This window comes from Lithobates pipiens, unplaced genomic scaffold, assembly GCF_037356315.1.
Source record: "Lithobates pipiens isolate NorthernLeopardFrog02 unplaced genomic scaffold, aLitPip1_a1.2 Scaffold_23, whole genome shotgun sequence".
NCBI classification, from domain to species: Eukaryota; Metazoa; Chordata; class Amphibia; order Anura; family Ranidae; genus Lithobates; species Lithobates pipiens.
In genome coordinates, this window is record NW_027507785.1 from 214,111,125 (window position 1) to 214,135,268 (window position 24,144).

A 24,144-nucleotide genomic window follows, 5' to 3' on the forward strand; every position below is an offset into this window, starting at 1 on the left:
TTCACTCACTTCCCTGGATTAAAACACTGGACTGCATGAGCAACACAGCATCACTGGACTTTGAATTGTTGAAGCCCTGTGCCTGTCTTGCACTGAAATACCCAAGCCTGCTCAGTTACTAAACCAAAAGATTAGTAGGTGGAGTTAGTGTATTACTGACAATATGGTCGTCTAATGCCCCGTACACACGAGAGGACTTATGTCCGACAGACTTCCAAAGGAGTTCCGCCGGAGTTCCGCCGGAGTTCCGACGGAGTTCTGACAGACTTTTCGGCCGAACGGACTTGGCCACACACGATCACACTAAACTCAGACGGATTCGAACGTGATGACGTACGACCCGACTCGAATAAGGAAGTTCATAGCCAGTAGCCAATAGCTGCCCTAGCGTCGGTTTTAGTCCGTCGGAGTAGCATACACACGAGTGGAGTTTTCGAAGGGGACCGGGTCCGGCGGAGTTCCTTCGGGAAAATTTGAAGCATGCTTCATTTCTAAAGTCCGTCAGACTTTGGCGAATCAAAAGTCCGTTGCAGCCCACACACGATCGGATAGTCTGACGGACTCGGTCCTTCGGACTTTGGATGTTGAAAAGTCCGCTCGTGTGTACGGGGCATATCTCTTCCCTGAAGATAACACTGCTTTCTTACCGTAGTGCTCCAGTGGTAGCCGACCGTGGCTGCCTCCTGCTTTTTAAGGCACGTAGTTTGTCACCCTGCGTCAGGCCATTTCTTTCATCCGACTCATCCTCAGAATTATTCTACAGATGAAAATGCAGTTTGTTTAATGTACAACTAATAAGTACCAAATCCAGTTACTATGAGATGCACAAGCCTCATAAAGTAAGCATAAAACTGAGCCCTATCCTCCTTTGTGTCTCACATACTTCCCATACCAGACTCTGCAGTTCACTGCAGCTTCAGCAAAAGAGGCAAAAAGCAATGGAGAGGGCTAGGTGTGGTCAGGTGCTGATTGACAAGCTCAAGGCTTCTGAATCAGCAGTGAGCATGCTGATAGCCACACTCCTGCGTCATTTTTTTCATTCACTGTAGTCCAACAGCACAAAAAGTGTTTGAGATCAGGACTAGTGTAGAATCTTTGCCCCACCATGACAGGAAGCTACATTAGGTAGACTTTACTTGCAGGCTCAACAGGTATTTGTGAGACTTTGCAGAGTGACTGCTTAGCATCATGAAAGAGATAAGGGCAAGAAGGCTTCTTAGATTTAGCAGATGTCTACGCAATCACAAAATATTATTTAGTATAGGGGTACAGAAAATATCACATCCAGTTTGGCATGCATGCATATTAGGCAACGCCCTATTATATGCTTACTATTGTAGTATATTAAAGCAAAACACTTTGCAAAATCTAGTGTCTGACAACACTTGTGTATTGATTCCTAGCGTACATGAGCCAAAACAAAAATCTTTACCAACATTGCAACATTTAGTTCTAGTAAATGGCACAGGTTAGGCAAGCACTGAAAAAAAGGTGCAAAGTTAGAATCACTAATCCAAAACAGGTTCAGGATGGCATAGAATATGCATACAACTGCAGAATTGTGCAAAACAGATCACAGCTACACAAACATATACTTTCCACAGCAAAGTCTACATGGCTCATTTAGGATAACATGTAACGGCAAATAATAGTCTCTGTAAGACTCTAAAACAACAGGGAGTTAAAGTGGAGTTCCACCCAAAAGTGGAACTCCGCTTTAAGGCTTCCTACTCAACTCCTGTTTCTGAAACAGAGCTTTTGGGGAGGAGGGGGGAGCGGGCACCGGATTTTGACAGGTACCCGCTCACACTTTTGTTCAGGTCGCCTTAGAAGATCGGAAGCGAAAGTTCTCCTTCCTCCCTCCCTCTCGAAGTCTACTGGGACATATGACAGGCCCTAGAAGACTTCGGGACCAGTCAGAGAGCACAGCGCCACTTGCACATGCGCAGTGGGCACCCAGCTGTGAAGCCACAAGATGTCACAGCCAGGTGCCCATAGTAAACATGCCAGCGCCACTGAGGAAGGATACAGGGTCAAAACTGCTGGTGTAAGTGCACCTCTGGATCATGGGACAGGTGAGTGTGTGTTTATTAAAAGTCAGCAGCTACAGTTTTTGTAGCTGCTGACTTTTAATAAGCACAAGAATGACTGGAACTCTGCTTTAAGCTGAGATTCACTATTACAGTAAAAGAGTTCAGAACATGAACAGCTAGTCATGATTATTCTCATGCACAGTATGCCTCTCTGTGAAGACCAGGGTAGCTGGTAATACAGGAGAACATCTGGATGCATCCAAGGACAAAGGACCACCCCACTGGAACTGGAGAACTCTGGTGGCAATTGGGGAGGGGTTCCCAGAGTTTCTGGGTCTTCCAGAGAAGTTGCATGCTAATAGGCTCTGACCTGTCCGCCCCACATCAGTTCTCACAATGGAGGACCGCTCACCTGGCTGTAGATAACCTACTCAGCTACCTCTGCCTCATCAGGGAGGGAGGGAAGCAGGGAACCTAGGAAGTTGTATAAAATGACGTCAAAGGGGCATGCGCTTGCGTCTGAGCATGGTGAGTAAATGGGCACTCCACTACAAGAGAAGAGATGGGGTAGCTTTAATAAGTAAAGAAAAGTAAAGAAAAGTGCTGAAATTATAATTGAAAGAGAGAACCCGAAAGGGCCAAAGAAATGTAAATGTAGAAAGAGCCCTCATAAGATTGGGCAGTGCCTTTCTGAGAATGTCAATCATTAATAAGGATAATGGCCCCATTATGTTACATAGGAAGGAGAAGGCTTGTCAGGATGCAATACGTGTGATTAGTAAGAGACATGCAGAGCTTTTACACAGAGTGCTCTGTGCCCCCGCAGTACACTTATACAAATGTGTAGCCTGTCAGCAGTTACAAAACACTGTAATAATGCAGTCACGTAGCAGCTTTCATAAATCTAAAATCTGAGTCCACTGTTCTGAGATATTTAATCATTGTAAATCAACATAACACCAAATGTACATCTAAACGGCCCTTTTTTTGAAATAAGGTTGTTAAGCAAGCCTATCTATCTAACAGAAGGCACTGCTAGATGGGGGGGATTCAGTCATTTGCCTTCCATGAGCAGTGTAGGCGGTTTACAGCAAATCAGATGATGAGAAAGATAAGAAGTAAAGCTATATATGTCCAGAAGATGACAGGCAGCATGTAGTAGGGCTTTCCACTCCACTCTGGCTACAGGGACTGCAAAGAGTGACAACACTGCAGCCGATTCATTAGCAATGAAAGAGTTTTGTCACCCTGCTGAAAGAAAAATTGTACCAAGGGGTCTGCTGGCAAAATCAAAAGATGTTCTCTATGTGTTGCAGGAGAATAGTGTTTTAGCTATTGGGGACCTACAAAAAACATAATACTCCAACCAATGCCAAGAGCTCAATTTTAAATCTTATTTAGTTTTTTACGAAATAGTAATGTGCCACATTCAATAACTATATTAGATTTCACAGTTCTGATGTCAGGGTCTTTGGGCAGAACAGGGGTACAGATGATCCAACAGGCCCATGCTCCCCTCCTCCTAACAGAAACGTTCTTTAACCACTTCAATACAGGGCACTTAAACACCTTCCTGCCCAGACCAATTTTGAGCTTTCAGCGCTGTCGCACTTTGAATGACAATTGCGCGGTCATGCTACACTGTACCCAAATGACATTTTTATCATTTTTTTCCCACAAATAGAGCTTTCTTTTGGTGGTATTTGATCACCTCTACGGTTTTTATTTTTTGCGCTACAAATAAAAAAATACCGAAAATTTTGAAAAAAAAAATGTTTTTTTTTGTTTCAGTTTCAAAACTTTGTAAATAAGTATGTTTTCTCCTTCACTGATGGGCACTGATGGGGCTACACTGATGGGCACTGATAAGGTGGCACTGATGGGCACCAATGTGGCACCAATGAAGTGGCACTGATAGGCGGCACTGATAGGCGGCACTGATGGGCGACACGGATGGGCGACACGGATGGGCGACACGGACGGACACTGATAGGTGGCACAAATTGGCACTGATAGCTGGCACGGATGGGCGGCACGGATGGGCATGGATAGGCGGCACAGGTGGGCATAGATAGGCGGCACAGGTGGGCATAGATAGGCGGCACAGGTGGGCATAGATAGGCGGCACAGGTGGGCATGGATAGGCGGCACAGGTGGGCACTCAGGCGGCACAGGTGGGCACTCAGGCGGCACAGGTGGGCACTCATAGGCGGCACAGGTGGGCACTCATAGGCGGCACAGGTGGGCACTCATAGGCGGCATCGGTGTTATAGTAATGGATGCCAATCAGTGCCAAACAATAATGCATGCCAATCAGTGATGCCCATTGTGGCCACTGATTGGCATCCATTATGGGCACTGATTGGCACCCTGGTGGTCTAGGGAGGATTATGTATTTTTATTACCTTTTCCCTGGTGGTCTAGTGGTGTCCCTGGTGGTCCAGTGTGGGCATCCTCGGGGGGGCTGTGCTGATAATCGATCAGCACAGACCCCCCCCTGTCAGAGGAGCAGCCGATCGGCTCTCCTCTACTCGCGTCTGACAGACGCGAGTGAGGGAAAGCCGATCACCGGCTCTTCCCATTTACACTGTGATCAGCCGTGATTGGACACGGCTGATCACATGGTAAAGAGTCTCCGTCGGAGACTCTTTACCGAGATCGTAGTTGCCGGGTGTCAGACTGACACCCCGCAACAACGATCGCCGCGATGCGCGCCCCCGGGGGCGCGCAGCGGCTTATTATCCTAATCACGTCATATGACGTCGGGTTAGGATAATGAAACCACTTTGCCGCCGTCAATTTGTAATAGGGCGGGCGGCAAGTGGTTAAAGTGGAAGTAAACCCTCCCATTTCAGCCAAGGAAGCTGCCATCTTGGTCTCTGTTTAATGTTCAACTGCCATAATGCTGCACATGTGATCAGTTATGACAACTGCCATTGGATGGTTTGACAGTTTGGTTGAGAGTACAACCAATGTGACAGCTACATTCCCGGCACATGCTGGGAATATAACTGTTGTTTGAAAGTAATTTAAGTTTAAGTAATTACATTGCTTGTAACGTGATTTGTGAATGGGGGGAGAATCTTGTGACTGATTAGACTCTTCCCCCCATTGACAGATTACATTACGAGCAATGTAATCAATGAAATAACTTTTCTCAGTGGAGGAGGAATGAGGAGGCATGTCCCCCTGTGATCATCTGTATTGCTACTCAATCTGAAGAAACATAGCTGTAACCATTGCAGCGCCTTAAGTCAAGAGACAGGAAGAGGACAGGCATCCTTGCGGTACAGATTTCTCCAGGATCGAGCTGCCTACACAATGTGGGACATACTGTACTTCGTTACAGGTAAATGATGTGACTAAAGCTGCAGGGATTTTTTTTAACTTCAACTTCAACAAAGCAAAGTGGCATAGGGGATAAACTAAAGTTCCCAGTCTATAAACAAAAAACTATCTGTGGGATCACTAAGAGAATGCCAGAGGGGAAAGGGGAATTAGAAGCATGCACTTAGGATGAGCAATAATTGGATCAGTGGCTCTCCCCATATCTATAGTAAGTGTTGACGTATCAGAAATCATAGAGGTTTGAGCATTGGGAAGCATCACTCTTCAAATGACTGCCTGTATTATAAGAGCCTAGACATTCCCAAGTATTTGTAGCCACACACTCTGTAGTTGTGATAAAGCAAAATTGTAATCTTGCAAGAATGGATAATGGGAAATTAACCCCTTTGCGCCTAAGGGTAAAATAGATCTGTCTAAGCCCAATTTTGCAACTTTGACATATGTTAGTAAAACCGTACATATCATCAAAACTACCTATCTCAGGAAAACTGACCCAAAACAGTAAAACAAAAAAAAAAATTTAATTTAACTGTAAATTTCTTGCTACTATCATAACCTACAACCCAAAATAAATTCTCCTGCTCCTGACAATCGCAACGATACTACATACTGTATGTGCAAGTTAGTTGTCGTAGTACAGCCCAGAAACAATAGTGCACATTTTACTTTTTTTTTTAACCCTACCTAAAACACACTGACAGTAACTGATATTAATAATTAAAAAAAAATGATGGGCATTGATATGTGGCACTGATATGCGGCACTGATAGGCATCCTTGGTGGCACTGGCAGTGGTAGACATTGTGATTGGGCACTGATTGCCAGCTGCCTGGGCATTGATTGGCAGTTGCCTTGGCACAGATTTGCATTTCCCTGGTGGTCTGGGGGGGGGGGGGGGGGGTCATACGTAGTGGTCCAGTGTGGATGGCCATCCTGGGCAGGATCCGAGGGGGGGCTGTGCTGTCAGACGGGAGTGAGGAAGAGCTGATTGCCGCCTCTTCCTGTTTACATTGTGATCAGCTGTGATTGGCCATCGAAGGCTCTTGTGTCAGACTGACAAACTGCACCACCGATCGCCATGATGCGTGCCCTCACAGGTGCGCGGTGGATGTTATCCTGCAGGACAACATATGACGCCCAGTCAGGATAACTGAACCACCGTCCCGACATCATTCTGCTATAGGCCGGGCGGGAAGTGGTTAAGCTTATATACAGCTAAAAAACTCCTCTGAAAACCCACTAGTTCTGGGGGTTTCTAACAGCCAGAAAATGCCCCTGCCAAAAAACGTGGACACAGCTTATGTGTGCATGGACATATACCATGCTGGGGAGTTTACTGGCAGCTGTAAAAACGCCCAGTGTGCATGAGGCCTCAACTGATAACCGGCTTTAAAAGTGCCACCTATGGATAATTTTAGGTACCGCAGTTTGTCGCCGTTTTCAATCTTGACATGTTGATATCTATTTACTCAGCACAACATAATTTTTTATTTTTTACAAAAAATTGGGTATTATATTTTGTTGGTATGCACTAAATTCATTTAAGTGTATTTTTTCCTGAAAATTTGTCTTTGATAAACGGCTGTGCAAATATCGGGTGACATAACAACAGCCACCATTTTATTCTCCAGAGAATATAAAATGTTTGGGGGTTTGAAGTAACTTTCTAGCAGAAAAATACTGAATTTAACATCTACATGAGAAATATCAAAATTGCCCTAGACTGCAAGTAGTTGCAGTGGGGCTGCCCCAACACTGCAAAGGATTAAATGCTTATTTAGTGTTAGGGGATGGTAAAAGCATCCTCACATCCAATGCATGGCTATGTGCTCTGCATTTGGATTTGATCAGAGAACCTGCACCCGGGCATAGAAGAGACTGTGGGGACCTGTCTTGCAGCACAAAGGGAGCTTACTGGACAGGAGGAGGATCAGGCAAGTTAATGTGCTAAATATTGTTACCGTAGACCTAAATGAGTATTTAACATTACAGTGCAGGAGCAGCCCTAATTCAAGGGAGCATATTTAATCTTCCTGGAGCTTAGCTTTAATTCATATTATTTGTCATAATGAGCATTATTTTTAGCAAAAAGAGCTAATGCCTGCTAAAAATAACAGTCACTTAGCTGAAAACAATGATAACTATGGTAAATGACACAATTATATTGCTTAGTGAATCAAAAGCCTGTAATGGCTGTATAATAATATGAACAACTGCTGACACAACAAGCTTAGTATGACCCATAAAATATCATACCAAAATCGTAAATCCCAAACCATTGTTTTAACTTGTCAAAATGTATAAAAATAAAAACAACATACAATTGTATACGATACAGTCTAAATTAAATTAAATTAGATATAAAATTAGATATAATATAAACCGATGCAGCTTCTTTTTAATAAAAACCATATCTACATGTTGCCATGTGTGTTTTATTTTCCAACATGCAAACAAAATGATACCCGAGAAGATAAAGATAAAATGTACATGAAATCTGTAAAACTGCACTTTGTGTTTTATCTGGTAATCACTGGTTATGCATAGTTTGTAATGTTTTGCTGTTTACTACAAACACTAATAAACGTATCCTAAATAAAATTAAAAAAAAAATATGACAACATAAGAAATGGAGTATGAGAACCTCGCCCTTTACTACAGGTTTTACACGGATTCACTATCAGGAGGACCATCTGCTTGTCAGCAATGGGCTGATGCTTTAATGGCTCTCATTTTCACACAAACCCTTGCTAAATCACACACTCTTTGTTCAAAAGCATATACAGCCTCGTATGTCAGGTTGGTATACTTTACACCAGCCTGGTGTTCACCTTTAAATTTCAGAAAAACAGACAACAAGTAGTGACACTTACCTCTCCTGACCTGTCCAAACTGTGATGTCGACTTAACCTCGCTCCCACAGACAAATCCTCAAATTCAGACAAGATCCGGTTCACCGTCCCTTCTTCCAGATGGCTTTGTTTCTGTTTACTTCTGTGGAGATCTCCCTGCAGCCACAGCCAGGCCTGTTTTCTAGAAATAATAGCAAAAAAAAAGGTGATTTTCATTTAGATTATTAATATATAGCTTTGTACAAAGTGAAACACAATCAAGGAAGGGGAAGGCCAGGACTGCTGTCCAATGCAAACTTATATTGCAACTCTGTGATCATTTCTTCCTGTGTATGCAGCAGGAATGATCGCACTGGATGACTACAGCAAACTGGTGGCAACATTGGACTTTGAGAAAGCGCATGCGCGCGAAACATGCAAGTTCTAGTCGGCATGGCAACCAGTCACTCCATGAGGTTCTCTGTCTGAGCTCAGCCACGTGGTGGTTACGGACATCACGTGGATCGTTCGGGTCTCCCCTCACGCTGGCTCGTGTAGTGTCGAGATCTCTGGCCGGATCTGGATCCCTCGGCGGGCATAGCATTATCTTTTGGAGGTGGTGAGCAGCTTGAACGTCATGATTTTACATCTTAATGTCCCCACTGGCTGATCGATTTGTAAGCAATCCTCCACTCCCTCTGACAGTGAGTTTTATACATAGATACCTTCCTATCATTGACTTCTTTGTGAGCGTCAGACCTTGTTGTTTATTTTGTACCATTACCCCACTCCGCACACTGGGAAGCAAGAGAGCATTAACCCCTTGTGTCCTGTTCGTTTAGTGGTATTGCTGAAGGTTTTATTCGCACAAGGTTGGATAATTACAACATGAACATTATTTTATATTTATATCTTTCTTCAGATTGATAATTGTTTTTTAGATCCCAGGATGGATTTGATCTCTTTGTGAAAGTGTTTTTTCATAAGACTTAATAAATGACTTTTTTTAATATATTAAGGTCCACTTTTAATATATAAAGGTTCCCTTGGTGCACAGTTTTTTTCAGTTTTGTTTGTTTCTTAACCCACTACTTCCCAAGTGGTTAACAGCTGCACAACGGTTCTGGAGTAATTACATCAACATTATAAAATGGGTGTTTCTTCACAGCAAACCATTTTTTGACAAAGACAGTTCATGTGAGTGCCGAAAGACTTGTTTTTGTGCAACATTGCTGGTGACTGGTCTGCTTGGAATTTTTGGCCATTGTGTTCTACTGATCTCTGATAAAGCAGAAAACAAACAGAGATAACTCCAGGGGTGGCCCATCCATTAGGGGTGCACAGCCATCGCCCCCCAACCCCCCCGTCCATCACCGCCTCCCCTATACATGCACCTGGTCCCTTTCAGGACACCGGCGCATGGATTCCAATGTGTAGGGGCTGTTTTTTTGAAGCACCGATTAGAGCCAGAGGCTCTAATAGGCTTCAATATAAGGTGGGCTTGGGTCACAGAGAGTGTGCTTTGAGCCCACTGATGTGTGTTACAACAGCGATGATGTATGTGCCGGGGTAGAGGGGGTGCTGACTGACGGCGGCTGACCGACCAACCAGGGGGGTGGTTGTTTGCCACCCCCCCCCCCAAAAAAGACACTATCCGCCACTGGATAACTCAATACTCCCTACTACTGCCTTGTCAGCAACAATGGGGTGACCAACCAATCTGCAATTGTGTGATTCCATTTCAGTAAAGTAAAGCCTGCCATAGATGATTCGTACCATCTATGGGCAGGCTGATTGTACCCAAGTCCATCCATTGATTGACTTGGGTACAATCAGCATGTTGGATTTTTACATGCGACTTTGGCCAGCAGCTGCAGGCGTATCAATCACTGTGTTCACCAATTCACTGTGTTCTCCTGGCAAGCTTCACCCCATCCCACCTTGCCCATGACAGGAGAACACAATTGCTCCATGGCAGGGATTCCCCCATCAGCACTGACTGTGCTGATAGGGGAATTGAGCCTGTGGTTGCAGGAAAGAAAATCACATAATCTATAGCTTGCCTAAGGCTTGGTAAAGTGTCTGATTGCCAATTTACTAATGTTCAGGTAGCTTAATTTAAAGACAAGATTAGCTAGAAATAAGTTTATTGCAATAAAGCCAATGAAGAACAGTAACCACTAGGTACTATAACAAAAAGAGTAGGCCTAATGTGGCAGCACTTACTAGGAAAAATGCTGATTACTGTTCTAAGCAGTTCTGGTTTATAACAGTTTATACATGTTATTAGAATTAGTAGAAGTACTAAATGCAAAAAAATGTTAGATATGTCAGGTCTCCTGCTAGCACAGCAGGTCAGACAGAGCCAAAATATTTTATAATTACCCTGCAACACAAGATTTTTTCAGCAGCACAATACGGTATTAAAATTCCTGGTCCGTTATTGCAACTAAAATATATGGACAGAAATCTGACAAATCCCATACAATTGATAAACATTTGATCTGTATGATTATGCCACTACATCAGATATCCTCAGTAGGTAGTACTGCAGATGAAATCTGAAACTATAATCAAACTTTATGAAAATATGAAGCTGTGTTACATATAGAGGGCAAAAACAAATCAGAGATTTACAGTTTTACAATCCACTTTCTGCATAAATGTCTGTAACCTCAATATTCCTTACATTCCAGCATCAGACCGCGGGGGGGATTTGTACACCTATCTGCATTCCTTCAAGTGAAGGTCAAAAACAAGTCAGGGATTTACAGTTTTAAAATCCACTTTTCTGTACGCAGGCCAGCTTAAAATTATAACTAAAGGCAAAACCTTTTTTTTTAGTTTTGGATAGAGTGGAGATGGATTAGAACATCTGTCAGTTGTCACTGCTGTCTGTGGTGCCACTAGGGAAATTCACCCTCTCTATTTGTCCTGTTTACCATTATCATTGAAAGGGAATGTAAAAGAAAATCCCAAATTTTGGGTTGTCCCTAGAACAGTAAGAGAAGGGAAATCTTCTAATTCTGGTGACCTGGGGGGGCCACAAGAGATTCCCTTAATTTACAGGGATTTTCTCTCACTCCCTGTTTTGGCTATGGGACAGAAATTAAAAGAAAAATTTCCCCAATGGGACACAGATGGAAAAAAAAAACATACAATCTCTCTCTAAGCACAGTGTAATTACTTCTTTTAAATTGTTAAAGTAATGATTTATGAATATAGCACAATGGGAATCTGTTGTGGCACCCCCGTAGGAGCCGCTTTAGTATAACCAACCCCAACCCCAAGAATGGCCACAGCACCTCTGGCACACCTGGCAATAGTGTAAGTGCAAGGACCAATGAAACCACCGATGTTATGATAAAGCACAGAAACTGTCTTTACAGCAATATTTCTGTAGAAAATGGTAACAGACACTAACAGTATATATTCAAGTACAACTGGAGAGCAATAACTGAGATCAAGAGCAATATTGCTCAATACTGTATTAAGACTGTTTTCAGGGTATTCCAAACCTGAGAACCCCAAGGGCAGGGGCACACTTAAATGGCAAAAAAATCACAATATGACACTTTATATCAGATTGGCTACCACTACTTAAATTTGGCTCTATGAGTCCAGGCAGGAGGAGAGCAGAAAATGACCTTCTCTTATGTCAGTCCTCCCTCTTCTGTCCCCTGACACCACAGGCCCAACTTCAAACACTGTTTAACTCCCAAATCAGACTTTCCCACATATACACTACAAATACAGAGCCCTGCGTATGTGTGTGCATGCTCATGCGGCACCAGTAACTCCAGTCCCTTGGAAGAAGGATGGGGCCTTGGGTCTTCGGCTAGCCACGTTAGTTGGTGCACTTAAATTTCCTGCTTAGTAAAGTGTAACTGCAGTATGCTGACAGCATCCAGATAGCAAGGCAGACACTGTGTCTGCTTAACAGGCTATTAACAAGACCCAGGTTCTGGCAAGTGTGGGCAGAAATGAAATACCGTATTTTTCGGACTATAAGACGCACTTTTTTCCATTAGAAATATGGGGGGAATATACGTTAACTCCGCGGCTTTGGCCTAGCTCCGGAGTGGCGGTCATCTTAGTGCACCCGTTGGCCGTTTCAAATGACGGAGCGATCACTTGTAAACAAACCGGCGTCATGATGATGCCGGTTCCTCTCTCCCCTCTGTGTAAAGATCTGTACAGTGGAGGGGAGAGATCGGATGGCAGCAGCGCTGTGGGCTGCATCTGTGGTTCCCACAGTGCTGCTCTGTGACAAGTGCAAGCACAGCCATCCCTCCATACTCTGCCAATACCCTACCAATACTCTGCCATACCCTGCCAATACTCTGCCATACCCAGCTAATACTCTTCCATACCCAGCCAATACTCTGCCATACCCAGCCAATACTCTGCCATACCCTGCAATACCCAGTAATACCCAGCCATACTTGGCGATACCCAACTGTACCTAGCCATGCTCAGCCAATATTACAGTGGGGGAGATGACGTGGATATTACAGTGGGGGAGATTGTGGATATTACAGTGGGGACTATATGGTGGTTGAATTTTCACAGGTTTTTGCAAATTCTATTATTATTTGCTAATCCAAAAAATGATCCAATCCGTGACCCTGATCCGAGGAACGATCCAATCCGTGAGTTTTTTTATCCGTTGCACCCCTAGTGCATAGTGGCCTGAGGAGGGAGAAGTGCCAGCTGTCCCTCGGGGAGCCTGGCACCATAGAGGCAGAGAAACGCAGGGCCGGTGACTCTGACAGGAGTGGCCGAAGGAAGGAGTCGGCTCCCAGGAACAATGGCCGGGGAGGAGGAGGAGGATGGACAGAGGACAGGAGGAATAGGCAGGCCGCTGGGATAACATCAGGTATGGCAATGGGCACTCTGCATTTTCTATGGCAATGGGCACTCTGCATTTTCTATGGCAATGGGCACTCTGCAATTTTGCATCTGTGGAGAGCCTGGGTCAGCCTGTCTTATGCCGGTGGTGCCCAGCTTGACAAGGCACCCGCTACACATCTAGTTCGGCACTGTTATCAAAATTTTCTGGGAATGAAGTGGCTGTCAAAAAACGCCTCGGCCAGACAACTATGAAAAGCTGCTAAGTTCAGTAAAGAGCTGTTCATGGGCCTAAACAGTCCTTTCAAACAAGATCAAGTCAGTCATCCTGAGGACCATATTCCATGTGTGAACCCATGGTATGGAAGAGGCTTCCATGATGACCACCATATATTCAAAATAGCTGACTTGACAAATCAGCAGTTTCCTCAGAGAACCCATCCAATCCAACCAGATCAGCCAGGTATTCATAGGACCATCTTCCATATGTGAACTGACTGTCTGGAAGATGCTTCCAGGATAACCATCTCTTTAAATAGCTAAATAAAGAAAGACAAAAAGTGCTACTACTACATATGGTGTAAACACCTGCCGACATCCAATCAGATCCGCTAAAAACAGACAGATGGGGATCTATTCCCCTTCCATCTAGTGCAGTGGTTCTCAACCCTGTCCTCAAGTAACCCCAGCAGGCCATGTTTTGGGAATTTTTCTTAGATAAAATAGCTGTCCAAAATACCAAGCCATTGACTCTGATTAAAAGCACCTTAGCAAGAAAGGAAAACCTGCAAACATGGCCTGTTGGGGGTACTTGAGGCCAGGGTTTGAGAACCACTGGTCTAGCAGATCAGATGGCAGTCAGGTGTTAACAGACAGGTGGTCCATTTACATCAGACTGCCTATAGAGGAGAGCGGGCTGTGTCTGCTCTGCATAAGCAGAGCGCATACAGACCTGCCATCCGTCTGCTAAGTGGGAATCAGTGGACAGGTTTCCCGCTGAGCAGGCCTGTGAGGAAGGGGTCTATGGCTGATAACAACTGATAATGGTTCCTAGTAGGGCTACCTACTTTCCCCACTTCTATTAAAGTGTTACCCTTAACAGTAAAATCAGTCTGTACAGTATATGCAGTAAAATATGCTTGTTATACTCACTGTGGAACTTAAGGATTGTCCTCAATCCATCTGCTGATAGCACAGAGCCCTAGGAGGCACTCTGCACACGCTCAGTTTGGTGTGTATTGCTAGAGAGTTTTTTTTGTTTTTTTTGGGGAGGGCGTATGTGATCAGCACAGAGCCAATCAGCACTGTACAGACCGAGGGTGCGGGGCAATGCAGCCTCATAGGACAGTCAGAGGAGAATGAAAACTCCTCCTACAAGCTTTAACCAGTGCTCAGCCCGACACTGACAGAAGTCACAAGACTGCTATATACTGCTGATGAGAAATGGTATTTAGCAGTTTATATTTACTAAAATAATTGCATTTCCATGTTCTGTGTTCTGTGGCAGATATAGTGAATGCAGGGTCCTGGGTTTAGTAACACCTTAATATCAATTTTATTAATTCTTAAAGGGGTTGTAAAACCTCAGGGTTTTTCACCTTAATGCATTCTATGCATTAAGGTGAAAAACCTCCCATGCTGCAGCTGCCCCATCCTACATGCGACTCTCACCTTGACTGAAATTCATCTCTAAAAGTATTTTTAACATATGGTAGGTGGAGAAAACAATAAAAGGACTCTAGAGTATTCTGCTGGCTGGATAAAAGACTTGATAATTTTTACATGAAAAATTGCATAGGTGTCTGACTGACTGGATTTAGTTATGAAAACCCGACGACAAGGGTTAAGGAACTTTGCACTTAAAATTATACATAAATGGGTTTATCAAGTCATTGCTATTTAACCTTAATTGACATAAATGTATTTAAATAATGATGTGATATAGACAATGTTGGCATTAAAGTGGTATTAAACCCCAAATCAAAAATTTAATTTATTGCAGCTTGCCAATCATTAGATGTGGTGTCTGCATTCGTTTCTTTTTTTTAGGAGTTTTTCCCTCTGGTTTCACCTGGTGTTCTGGCCAGTAACACTCCTCCTGTATTAGAGTGCCTCCACTCTAGATGAAGGAGCACAGGGGCACCTTTGGGCAGCAGCATTGTTAATCTGGGTGGGGGGGGGGGGGGGGTGTTAGATATACTCGCAGATTAAGATACACTGAACAAATTGAAGCTGAAGCCAAGCTAACAGTTTATAAGCAGCAATCGTTTTTTTTCTTTTGGAATAAAGATTTTACATAAATAAATAAAAGCTGATCATTGTAAGCACCCCTGTGTCTGTGGTAAATGGTTTGTCTCAACCCCCTAACTGTTACATCTTCAAGAGAGCTTGTTCTTCTGAAAAACAACAGACGTATTGGCCAGATCACCAGGTGAAAATAAGAGAGGAGGCCTAAAAAAGAAAATGAATGCAGACATTACATCTAAGAATTGGTAAGCTGCAGTAACATTGGTAACATGTTTGCTTTTGGGTTTATTATGGTTTTAAAATCTTTTCATTATTGAACCCTCTTCTTTTGCCTTGTCTACATGCCTGGACTGGTACCAGGCTCAGCCTCTCAGTGAGCTGCTGAGAGCCTGAGCTGGCCGCTCTCATCCCCTCCACAGCTCAGCACTCCAGTGAGCAAGGAGGGGGCAGAGAGTCGGTGACTGACAGTCACTGGCTCTCTGCTCAGGAGCTCTGAGAACCGAGAAATCAGCAGTATTTGATCGCTCTGTTCTTAGCCTTAAAGCTGACAGGGAGCAGATGCAGCATCCACCTAGGAAAGTATGAGTCCCAAAAAAAATAGTGTCCCATACTTTTCTTTTAACTGAACAAGCTGAAAATAGAAGCAGATTGGTTACTATGCACAGCTATACCAGATTATGACTCCAGTTATGATAAATGCCCCTCAATCTGTTTTTATGAGGTGGTGGAACACAGACATTTGTGTTATCACCTATTAAAGTCAAAAACTTCAAAGACATGCTGGTAGGTTAATTGGCCCCTGTATTAATTACTCCTAGTAGGTGTGCGTGGAACTAAAAATCCCAATTGCAGTGGCCTAGGCAGGCCCTGGTAGGTCCTGCTAAATGGCTATTGCGGCTCTGGTACTAAATTCAAACATGAGAAAATAAGGTTTTTATAAGGTGCACTGAAGATTGCAATGAGGTCATGGTAGTGGGATGTATAGATGGAAACACTTTATTTGTCCAATTATCCAATTATGAACAAGTAAAATAATTTTTTTTAAATCCTTCTGTACATAAATGGATATTGAAAGTGAATAAAGCTTCACTTTTCTGTGTGAAAATTCCCTTTGTTAAAGGAAATCTATGGGCACAGTGTACATTTTAATTTATTAACATCAGCATTGTAATAGAAATACAAATAATAGTTATTTTTGACAATCCAATTTAAGCTTACGTGAAAATATTCCTTTCAAGTTAGGAGTGCTGCCTGTGTCCTGGTCATCACTTTCCACAACTTACTGGATTCCCTGCATGCTTTGCAGCTTCTCCTCTGCTGTTTACTTTACATTTCTAGGAACTACATATCCCATGTTACCTTTCTACCTGCAATAATTTCTGTACAGACTCTGCCCCCTGAAGCTCCTCCTCTTAGCACCTCTGTAGTTCAGAAGGCGGGCTTTGTGAATTTTATGACACAGCAGTAGTCACAGGGTATAGAGCATCCATGTCACAGAATTCAAGGACGTAAATGTGTGCAGATCTTCACAAAGTAAGTTAAAAGTAGTTCTAAAGCCTAAAGCCCCGTACACACGAGCGGACTTATGTCCGACAGACTTCCAAAGGAGTTCCGTCGGAGTTCTGCTGGAATTCCGACGGAGTTCTGACAGACTTTTCGGCCGAACGGACTTGGCCACACACAATCACACTAAACTCCGACGGATTCGAACGTGATGACGTACGACCCGACTCGAATAAGGAAGTTCATAGCCAGTAGCCAATAGCTGCCCTAGCGTCGGTTTTAGTCCGTCGGAGTAGCATACACACGAGCGGAGTTTTCGAAGGGGACCGGGTCCGGCGGAGTTCCTTCGGGAAAATTTGAAGCATGTTCCATATTCTAAAGTCCTTCGGACTTTGGCGAGTCAAAAGTCCGTTGCAGCCCACACACGATCGGATAGTCTGACGGACTCAGTCCTTCGGACTTTGGATGTTGAAAAGTCCGCTCGTGTGTACGCGGCATAAGACTGCTTTCACACTGAGGTGCTTTACAGGCGCTACATCGCTAAAAATAGTGCCTGCCTAGCGCTTGTAAAGAGCCTCTCCTGTCTCTCCAGTGTGAAAGCCTGAGTGGTTTCATACTGGAGCGGTGCGCTGACAGGACGGTAAAAAAAGTCCTGCAAGCAGCATCTCTGCAGCGCTGTAGGAGCGGTGTATACACCACACCTAAAGCATCCCTGCTCATTGAAATCAATGGGAAGCGCCGCCGGACCGCCGGAAAATCACTGCTGCAGTGGCGCTTTGCACCGATTTTAACCCTTTTTCGGCAACTAGTGGGGGTTAAAAGCACCCCGCTATCGGCCGAATAGCACCGCTAAAACAACGGTAAAGCGCCTCTAAAAATAACTTTACCGCTAACACCTCAGTGTGAAAGCACCCTTAAGGTCTTTCACCTTAATGCATTCTTTGCATTAGGGCGAAAAAAACCTTCTGTGCTGCAGAATCCCCCCCCCCCAAGCCCCCCTATACTTACCTAAGCTATCCAATCCGGCGATGTGCACAAGAGCAGTGCCTCTCGCCACTGTTTCCCATCTCCCTGGGCAGATTGGTGGCAGCAGGAGCCTCTGCCTCTCGCTGCTGTCAATTAGTGTGTGTGGGAGCGCGGGACGGGCCAAGCCGCTCGCTCTGTGTCAATAGATGCAGAAAGGGAGGCTGCGAAAGAAGAGGCATCTGGAGCGCCAACGGGGGACCCCAGAAGAAGGGGATCAGGGAATTTCTGTGCAAAACCATTGCACAGAGCAGGTAAGTGTAACATGTTTGTTATTTTAATATAAAAGAAGCTTTAGGCCCCTCTCACACTTACAACCTGAAAATCATGTGACTTTGACGTGACTTGAAGCAATGCCTGTGTTATCTTGAGGTCTATGGACCTCAAGTCGCATAAAAGTCAGACCAAAGTAGTACAGGGACTACTTTGAAGTCACACAGATATGAACGGTACTCATTGGAAATCACAGGGTAAGATCTGTCATGCAACTTTGCGGTTCCAAATTGCAGGACAAGTTACACAAGTGTGAATGGGTCCTTAAGGCTAGAAATAATTGAAATACAATACAATTCCATTTTAGCTGCCTCGGAGGGGACAATCAGGGGGGGCAGGACGAGCGCTGTCAGATTACATACAGTGGGTATCTCCTCTTTACTTGGCGGCCTTGGTAATAGGAAGTCTCTTCTCCTGGGCTGCCACTGGACCACTGTTCTGTCTATCATAGGAGATTCTTACTGTATGTAATCTGTCAACGTTCATCCCGCCCCCCTCCCTGTCCCCTCTAGGTTGCAGATGGGCATTGATAAGGCTGCACTGATGGCAATGGTGAGGCTGCTGCATTAATGAGGCTAGATTGATGCAGATGGGCACTGACCCTTATTTTGCTTCAAAGTTCCTTATTTAAAATTTTAAAAAAATTCCTGAAACTTCCCTCTTAAAATGAATGTGCGTGTTATACGCCGATAAATATGGTATATGGTTTTACATTCTGACCATAGATACGCTTTGCTTCTTTTGGTAAATGAAGTATTTTCTGTAAATTTTCCCAGGACGGAATATAAAAAGGTAATTTTATTCTATCGTGTATCCTTCACTTGACAAGAAGAGGAAGGCTTTATAATTTATATATTTTTATTAATGAATAAGGTTAACCACTTAAGGACTTCCGTATTGCCATTGTACGTCATCACAATGGCACAGGCAGGCACAAGCACGTAGATGTACGTGCCTGCCTTCCAGCGGGTGGGGGGTCCGATCGGACCCCCTCCCGCTGGATACGGCGGTCCGGTTCGCTCCAGGAGCGATCCGTGATGAGGGGATGACTGTTGGTTTCTGGCCACCCCCTCTGGATCGCTCCTGGCCAATGACAAGCTTCCTCCCACTGTGTATTGTTTACACAGGAAGGAGGAAGTGATGTCATTCTCCTCGGGGCGGTCTTTTTGACCGGACTACGAGGAGAAGACTAAAAGTAAGTGCACCAAAACACTACACTGACACAGGTACACAAAAAACGCATTGCTAGCGGGATCAGCCCAGATACCTGCTGGCACCTGCGTTTTGCCCCTCTGCCCAGCCCACCCAAGTGCAGTATCGATCGATCACTGTCACTTACAAAACACTAAACACATAACTGCAGCGATCGCAGAGTCAAGCCTGATCCCTGCGATCGCTAACAGTTTTTTTGGTAGTATTTTATATTTAAATCCGGAAGGCAGTGCTTGGTTTTCGGGGTCCCGTACGTGGCTAGGCTCCCAAAAAGTCCCCCACATGTGGTATCCCCGTACTCGGGAGAAGCAGCAGAATTTATTTTGGGGTGTAATTTGACTTATGCCCATAGCATGTGTGAGCAATATATCATTTAGTGACAAAAAAGTTTGTAATATTCCCGCAACTTGTGGCAAAATATAAAATATTCCATGGACTCAACATGCCTCTTAGTAAATAGCTTGGGGTGTCTACTTTCCAAAATGGGGTCATTTTGGGGGGTTTTGTGCTATTTTGGCATTGTATGGCCTTCGAAACTGTGATAGGTAGTGAGGAGTGAAATCAAAAATTTGCACCCTTAGAAATCCTGAAGGTGGTGATTGGTTTTCAGGGTGCCGTGCGCGACTAGACTCCCAAAAAGTCCCACACATGTGGTATCCCCATACTCGGGAGAAGTAGCGGAATATATTTTGGGGTGCAATTGCATTATTCAATCCCTTAGGACAAAAAAAAAAAAATATTCAATGGGCTCAACATACCCATCAGCAATTTCCTTGGGGTGTCTACTTTCCAAAATTGGGTCATTTGGGGGGGGTTTGTACTGCCCTGCCATTTTAGCACCTCAAGAAATGAGATAGACAGTCATAAATTAAAAGCTGTGTAAATTCCAGAAAATGTACTCTAGTTTGTAGACGCTATAACTTTTGCGCAAACCCAAAAATATACGCTTATTGACATTTTTTTTACTAAAGACATGTGGCTGAATAAATTTTGCCCTCAATGTATGACTAAAATTTAGTTTATTCGATTTTTCTTATAACAAAAAGAAGAAAATATCTTTTTTTTTCAAACTTTTCGCTCTTTTTCCATTTATATCGCAAAAAATAAAAATCGCAGAGGCAATCAAATACCATCAAAAGAAAGCTCTATTTGTGGGAAGAAAAGGACGCAAATTTCGTTTGGGTGCAATATTGCATGACCGCGCAATTACCAGTTAAAGCAGCGCAGTGCGAAATTGGAAAAAGACCTCTGGTCCTTAAAGCGGGAGTCCGCCGGGACTCCGCATTTTTTTTTTTTTTTTAAAGCCAGCAGCTACAAATACTGCAGCTGCTGACTTTTAAAATAGTGACACTTACCTGTCCAGCACGCCCGCGATGTCGGCACCCGAAGCCGATCTCTAGATCGTCTTGTCGGGTGCTGCCGCCGCCATCTTGGGTATGGGAATCAGGAAATGGAGCCTTTCGGCTTCATTTCCCGGTTCCCTACTGCGCATGCGCGAATCGTGCTGCGCAATAAGGATGGTCCCCGCTGCCTCTGGGATCTGTGTGTTTCCCAGTAGGCAGCGGGGCACTTGCGGAAAGGGGCGTAATCTACGCCCCTTTCCGCAGAGAGCTATCCCGGAAGTGGGTGCAGAATACCTGTACTGTACAGGTATCTGCACCCCCCTCCCCCCTGAAAGGTGCCAATTGTGGCGCCGGAGGGGGGGAGGGTTCCGATGAGCGGAGGTCCACTTTAGGGTGGACCTCCGCTTTAAGGTGTTTATTGGTCCGGGGCTGTAGTGGTTAAACCACTAAACTTATCACTCATAACTAGAAAGTGAAGTATTCTTTGAAAGATCAAAAGAAGTGATTTACACTGCATGATAAAAAACTGACACTCAAGTAATCAAATAATTTTAATCTAGCTTACAGTATTCTTTTCGTCTAGATCACATTTGCATTACTAAAACACTTTGATGTTATAAAAGTGATCATAAAAAGGTAACTTTATATGTGAATGGCTGCATGAAACTGTTAATTTACTCTGTATTACATTACCAAATAAAAACCTGAACATTGGTTTTTATTTGAATAGCTCATTTTAACCCCTTTGCACCTAATGGTAAAACAAATCTTAAAGAGGTTGTAAACCTTCGTGTCTTTTCACCTTAATGCATCCTATGCATTAAGGTGAAAAAACACCTGGCAGTGACCGCCCCCCCAGCTGCTCCCCCCCCCCCCGTTTTACTTGCCTGAGCCCTGGAACTTGACCCGCCAGGGACGCGCTCTTCCTCTGCCCAGGGTTCTCGCCTCTTGATTGGATAGACTGATAGCAGCGCAGCCATTGGCTCCCGCTGCTGTCAATCACATCCAATGACACGGGTGACAGGGGGGCAGGGCCCAGTCATATATATGGCAGCTATGGACACCGAATGCTGGACTTGGGAGCAGGCCCGCAAGGTAACCCTTTTGGGGAAGCGCTTCCCCTAGGGGGTTATCTGATGTGGGGAGGAGCCGCGAGAGCCACCAGGGGACCTCAGAAGAGCAGGTTCGGGGCCACTCTGTGCAAAACGAGCTGCACAATGGAGGTAAGTATGATATGTTTGTTATTTTAAAAAAAACAAAAAACCTTACAGTCACTTTAATGTCTAAGCCCAATTTTGGAACCTTGAAATGTGTTAGTAAAACCGTACATATCATCACAGCTACTTTGTGCATCCAGATGGATTATACCTTGTTTTTTTTCAGGACAAATTGGGCTTTCATTTGGTGGTAACTGATAATGGATATCTCCTGATTTTCTTTTTATTATCTTCTACCATAACATACCACCAAAGATTCCTGTCCGAATTTACAGTTTGCACTGCGATATGCGAACCGATCTGGGGATGTCATTAACTTTCTATTGACACCTGCAGCGGTTTGCATAGGGCAGTATGAACCGTCGGCAGGTGACATGCGATGCGGGAACCCGCACTGGGTTCGCAAGGGTTCTCACATCGCAGCAGTGTGAACCGGCCCTAAGTGCAATCTATTGGAAGGAGATTATGGACAAGGCACATGGAAAGGCTGGTGGTTATATCAAACAAGACTAAGCTGTTCATTGGATTCTACTCTTTTATAACTTAAAACACAATCTATTCCCATGACTGCCTATCCAAAACAATAAAAAAAAAGTTTGAATAGATGTTTTCAATGCTATCAGAACATGCCTTTGATTTGTACGAGAAGTATCACTTCAGTATGCCTGCTGACAATGAGCAGGTCTGTGACAGACTACAGAAAGGAATTCAGTGTAAATAAAAGTATGCACACATTCCATCTTCATATAGCTCTGCGACCTTCCCAAGGACATACGGTATTACTTGCCTGAAAATTAAAGTGGATCTTCACTCTCTCAAACAACATTGACCCTATTTAATCCTTATGATGCTAGCATTAGTAAATGAATAAGAAAGTATAATATATTTGCTTCTTTTAACATTTTTTTTGTTTAGGCCCCTTTTACACGTACGGATTTGTTTTCATAAATCCGCCTGCTCGGCAGGGATCGATCCGTTGATCCCCGCTGAGCCGGTGGATGACAAGTCTGTCTCTTCACACTGTGCAGAAACATACCTGTCATATATCCGCTCTCCTCTATGGGGGGATCGGATGAAAATGGACCACCTGTCCGTTTTCATCCGATCGACGGATAGAAAATACGGTTTCCATGCATCTGGATTTGTCACCGCTGACATCCGTCGCTCCATAGAGATGCATGGAACGACTGTTCAGGTCCGCCTGAAAAAACTGACAGGCAGATCCAAACAGTCCACACGTGTGAAACGGGCCTTACATTGCTTCAGTTGCCTCCTGGTTTCCAGACCTAGGCAAATTATGTCATACATTCCAGATGTCTTCTGTAGAAGAGAAGGGGCTTTCTCAGCTAAGCACACCCTCTCCTGCTTGCATTCCAGAGCTAAGGACAGGTGGATTCCAGGAAGTAAATGCTACATAAATCATTTGCTTTTACTCAAGATGGCCACAGCCAGAAATGATAGGTGATTGATCAACAAAATAAAGCATGGAGACATGGATAGATGGGTGAGTTTGCTTTGAATGTTAGAAATGAATTAAACAGCATTTTTGGTTTGTGGTGCGCAGATGAGGTGTAGTAACACAGCAAGGCATGACTGAGAAATTTGCTAATACCTCATGCTAAAAATATAAATGGCCTCATTGAATAACACCAAACTTACAAAATCTAACACCTGATAATTTTCTATGAGTAACAATATTATTTTTTTCCTTTTTTTATTAAAAAGATTTAAAAAACAATAGTATAGTTATTAATACTGTACAATTAAAAAGAAAAAAACAAAACTGTAAAAGAAATTAGAATAGACAAAGCCATTACTTACTCTTCTAGGAAGTGCTGCTGAGGCCCGATAATGGAGCCAGGTCGGCATATTCTTATCCATGCTATGGCTTCAGAGTGTGTGAACCTGTAGTGCTTCATAATATAACAAGCAATAAGGGTGCCCGTCCTGCCTAGGCCAGCTATAGGAAATAACATAAGTGAACAGGATTAATGTATTATCACAATCCTTCAGAAAGCATTTGAAAAGATAGACACATTCTTTGTATGCGTTACTCTTAGAGATTCAGCTACCTATTTTCATCCTTCTTCAACAGATGAGAAAATGGAAGGAATAACGGAATGGTGGCTATGATTAAATAGACAGTTCTGTATCAAACTTCTTCACACAAGAAGCCCACGCCAGGAAGCTAGCATTTTCAAGGTCCTCAGACAACTAGACAACACAAGTGCAAAGATGATGTAGTGGCACTCCAGAGACTGGA

General features: G+C 43.9%; 1 protein-coding gene across 4 annotated transcripts in view; it reads right to left on the bottom strand.

Annotated features, from left to right (window-relative positions):
• CDC14A (cell division cycle 14A) overlaps positions 1-24,144 on the bottom strand; it is a 188,035-nt gene that overhangs the window by 33,268 nt on the left and 130,623 nt on the right. For all 4 annotated transcript variants that reach the window (XM_077452824.1, XM_077452822.1, XM_077452821.1 and 1 more), the window contains 3 exons: positions 23,703-23,841; positions 8,255-8,414; positions 648-757 (listed from right to left, as the gene is read on the bottom strand). In XM_077452824.1, the coding sequence (XP_077308950.1) occupies positions 648-757; positions 8,255-8,414; positions 23,703-23,841 (409 nt within the window). The remainder of the gene's footprint in view (positions 1-647; positions 758-8,254; positions 8,415-23,702; positions 23,842-24,144) is intronic.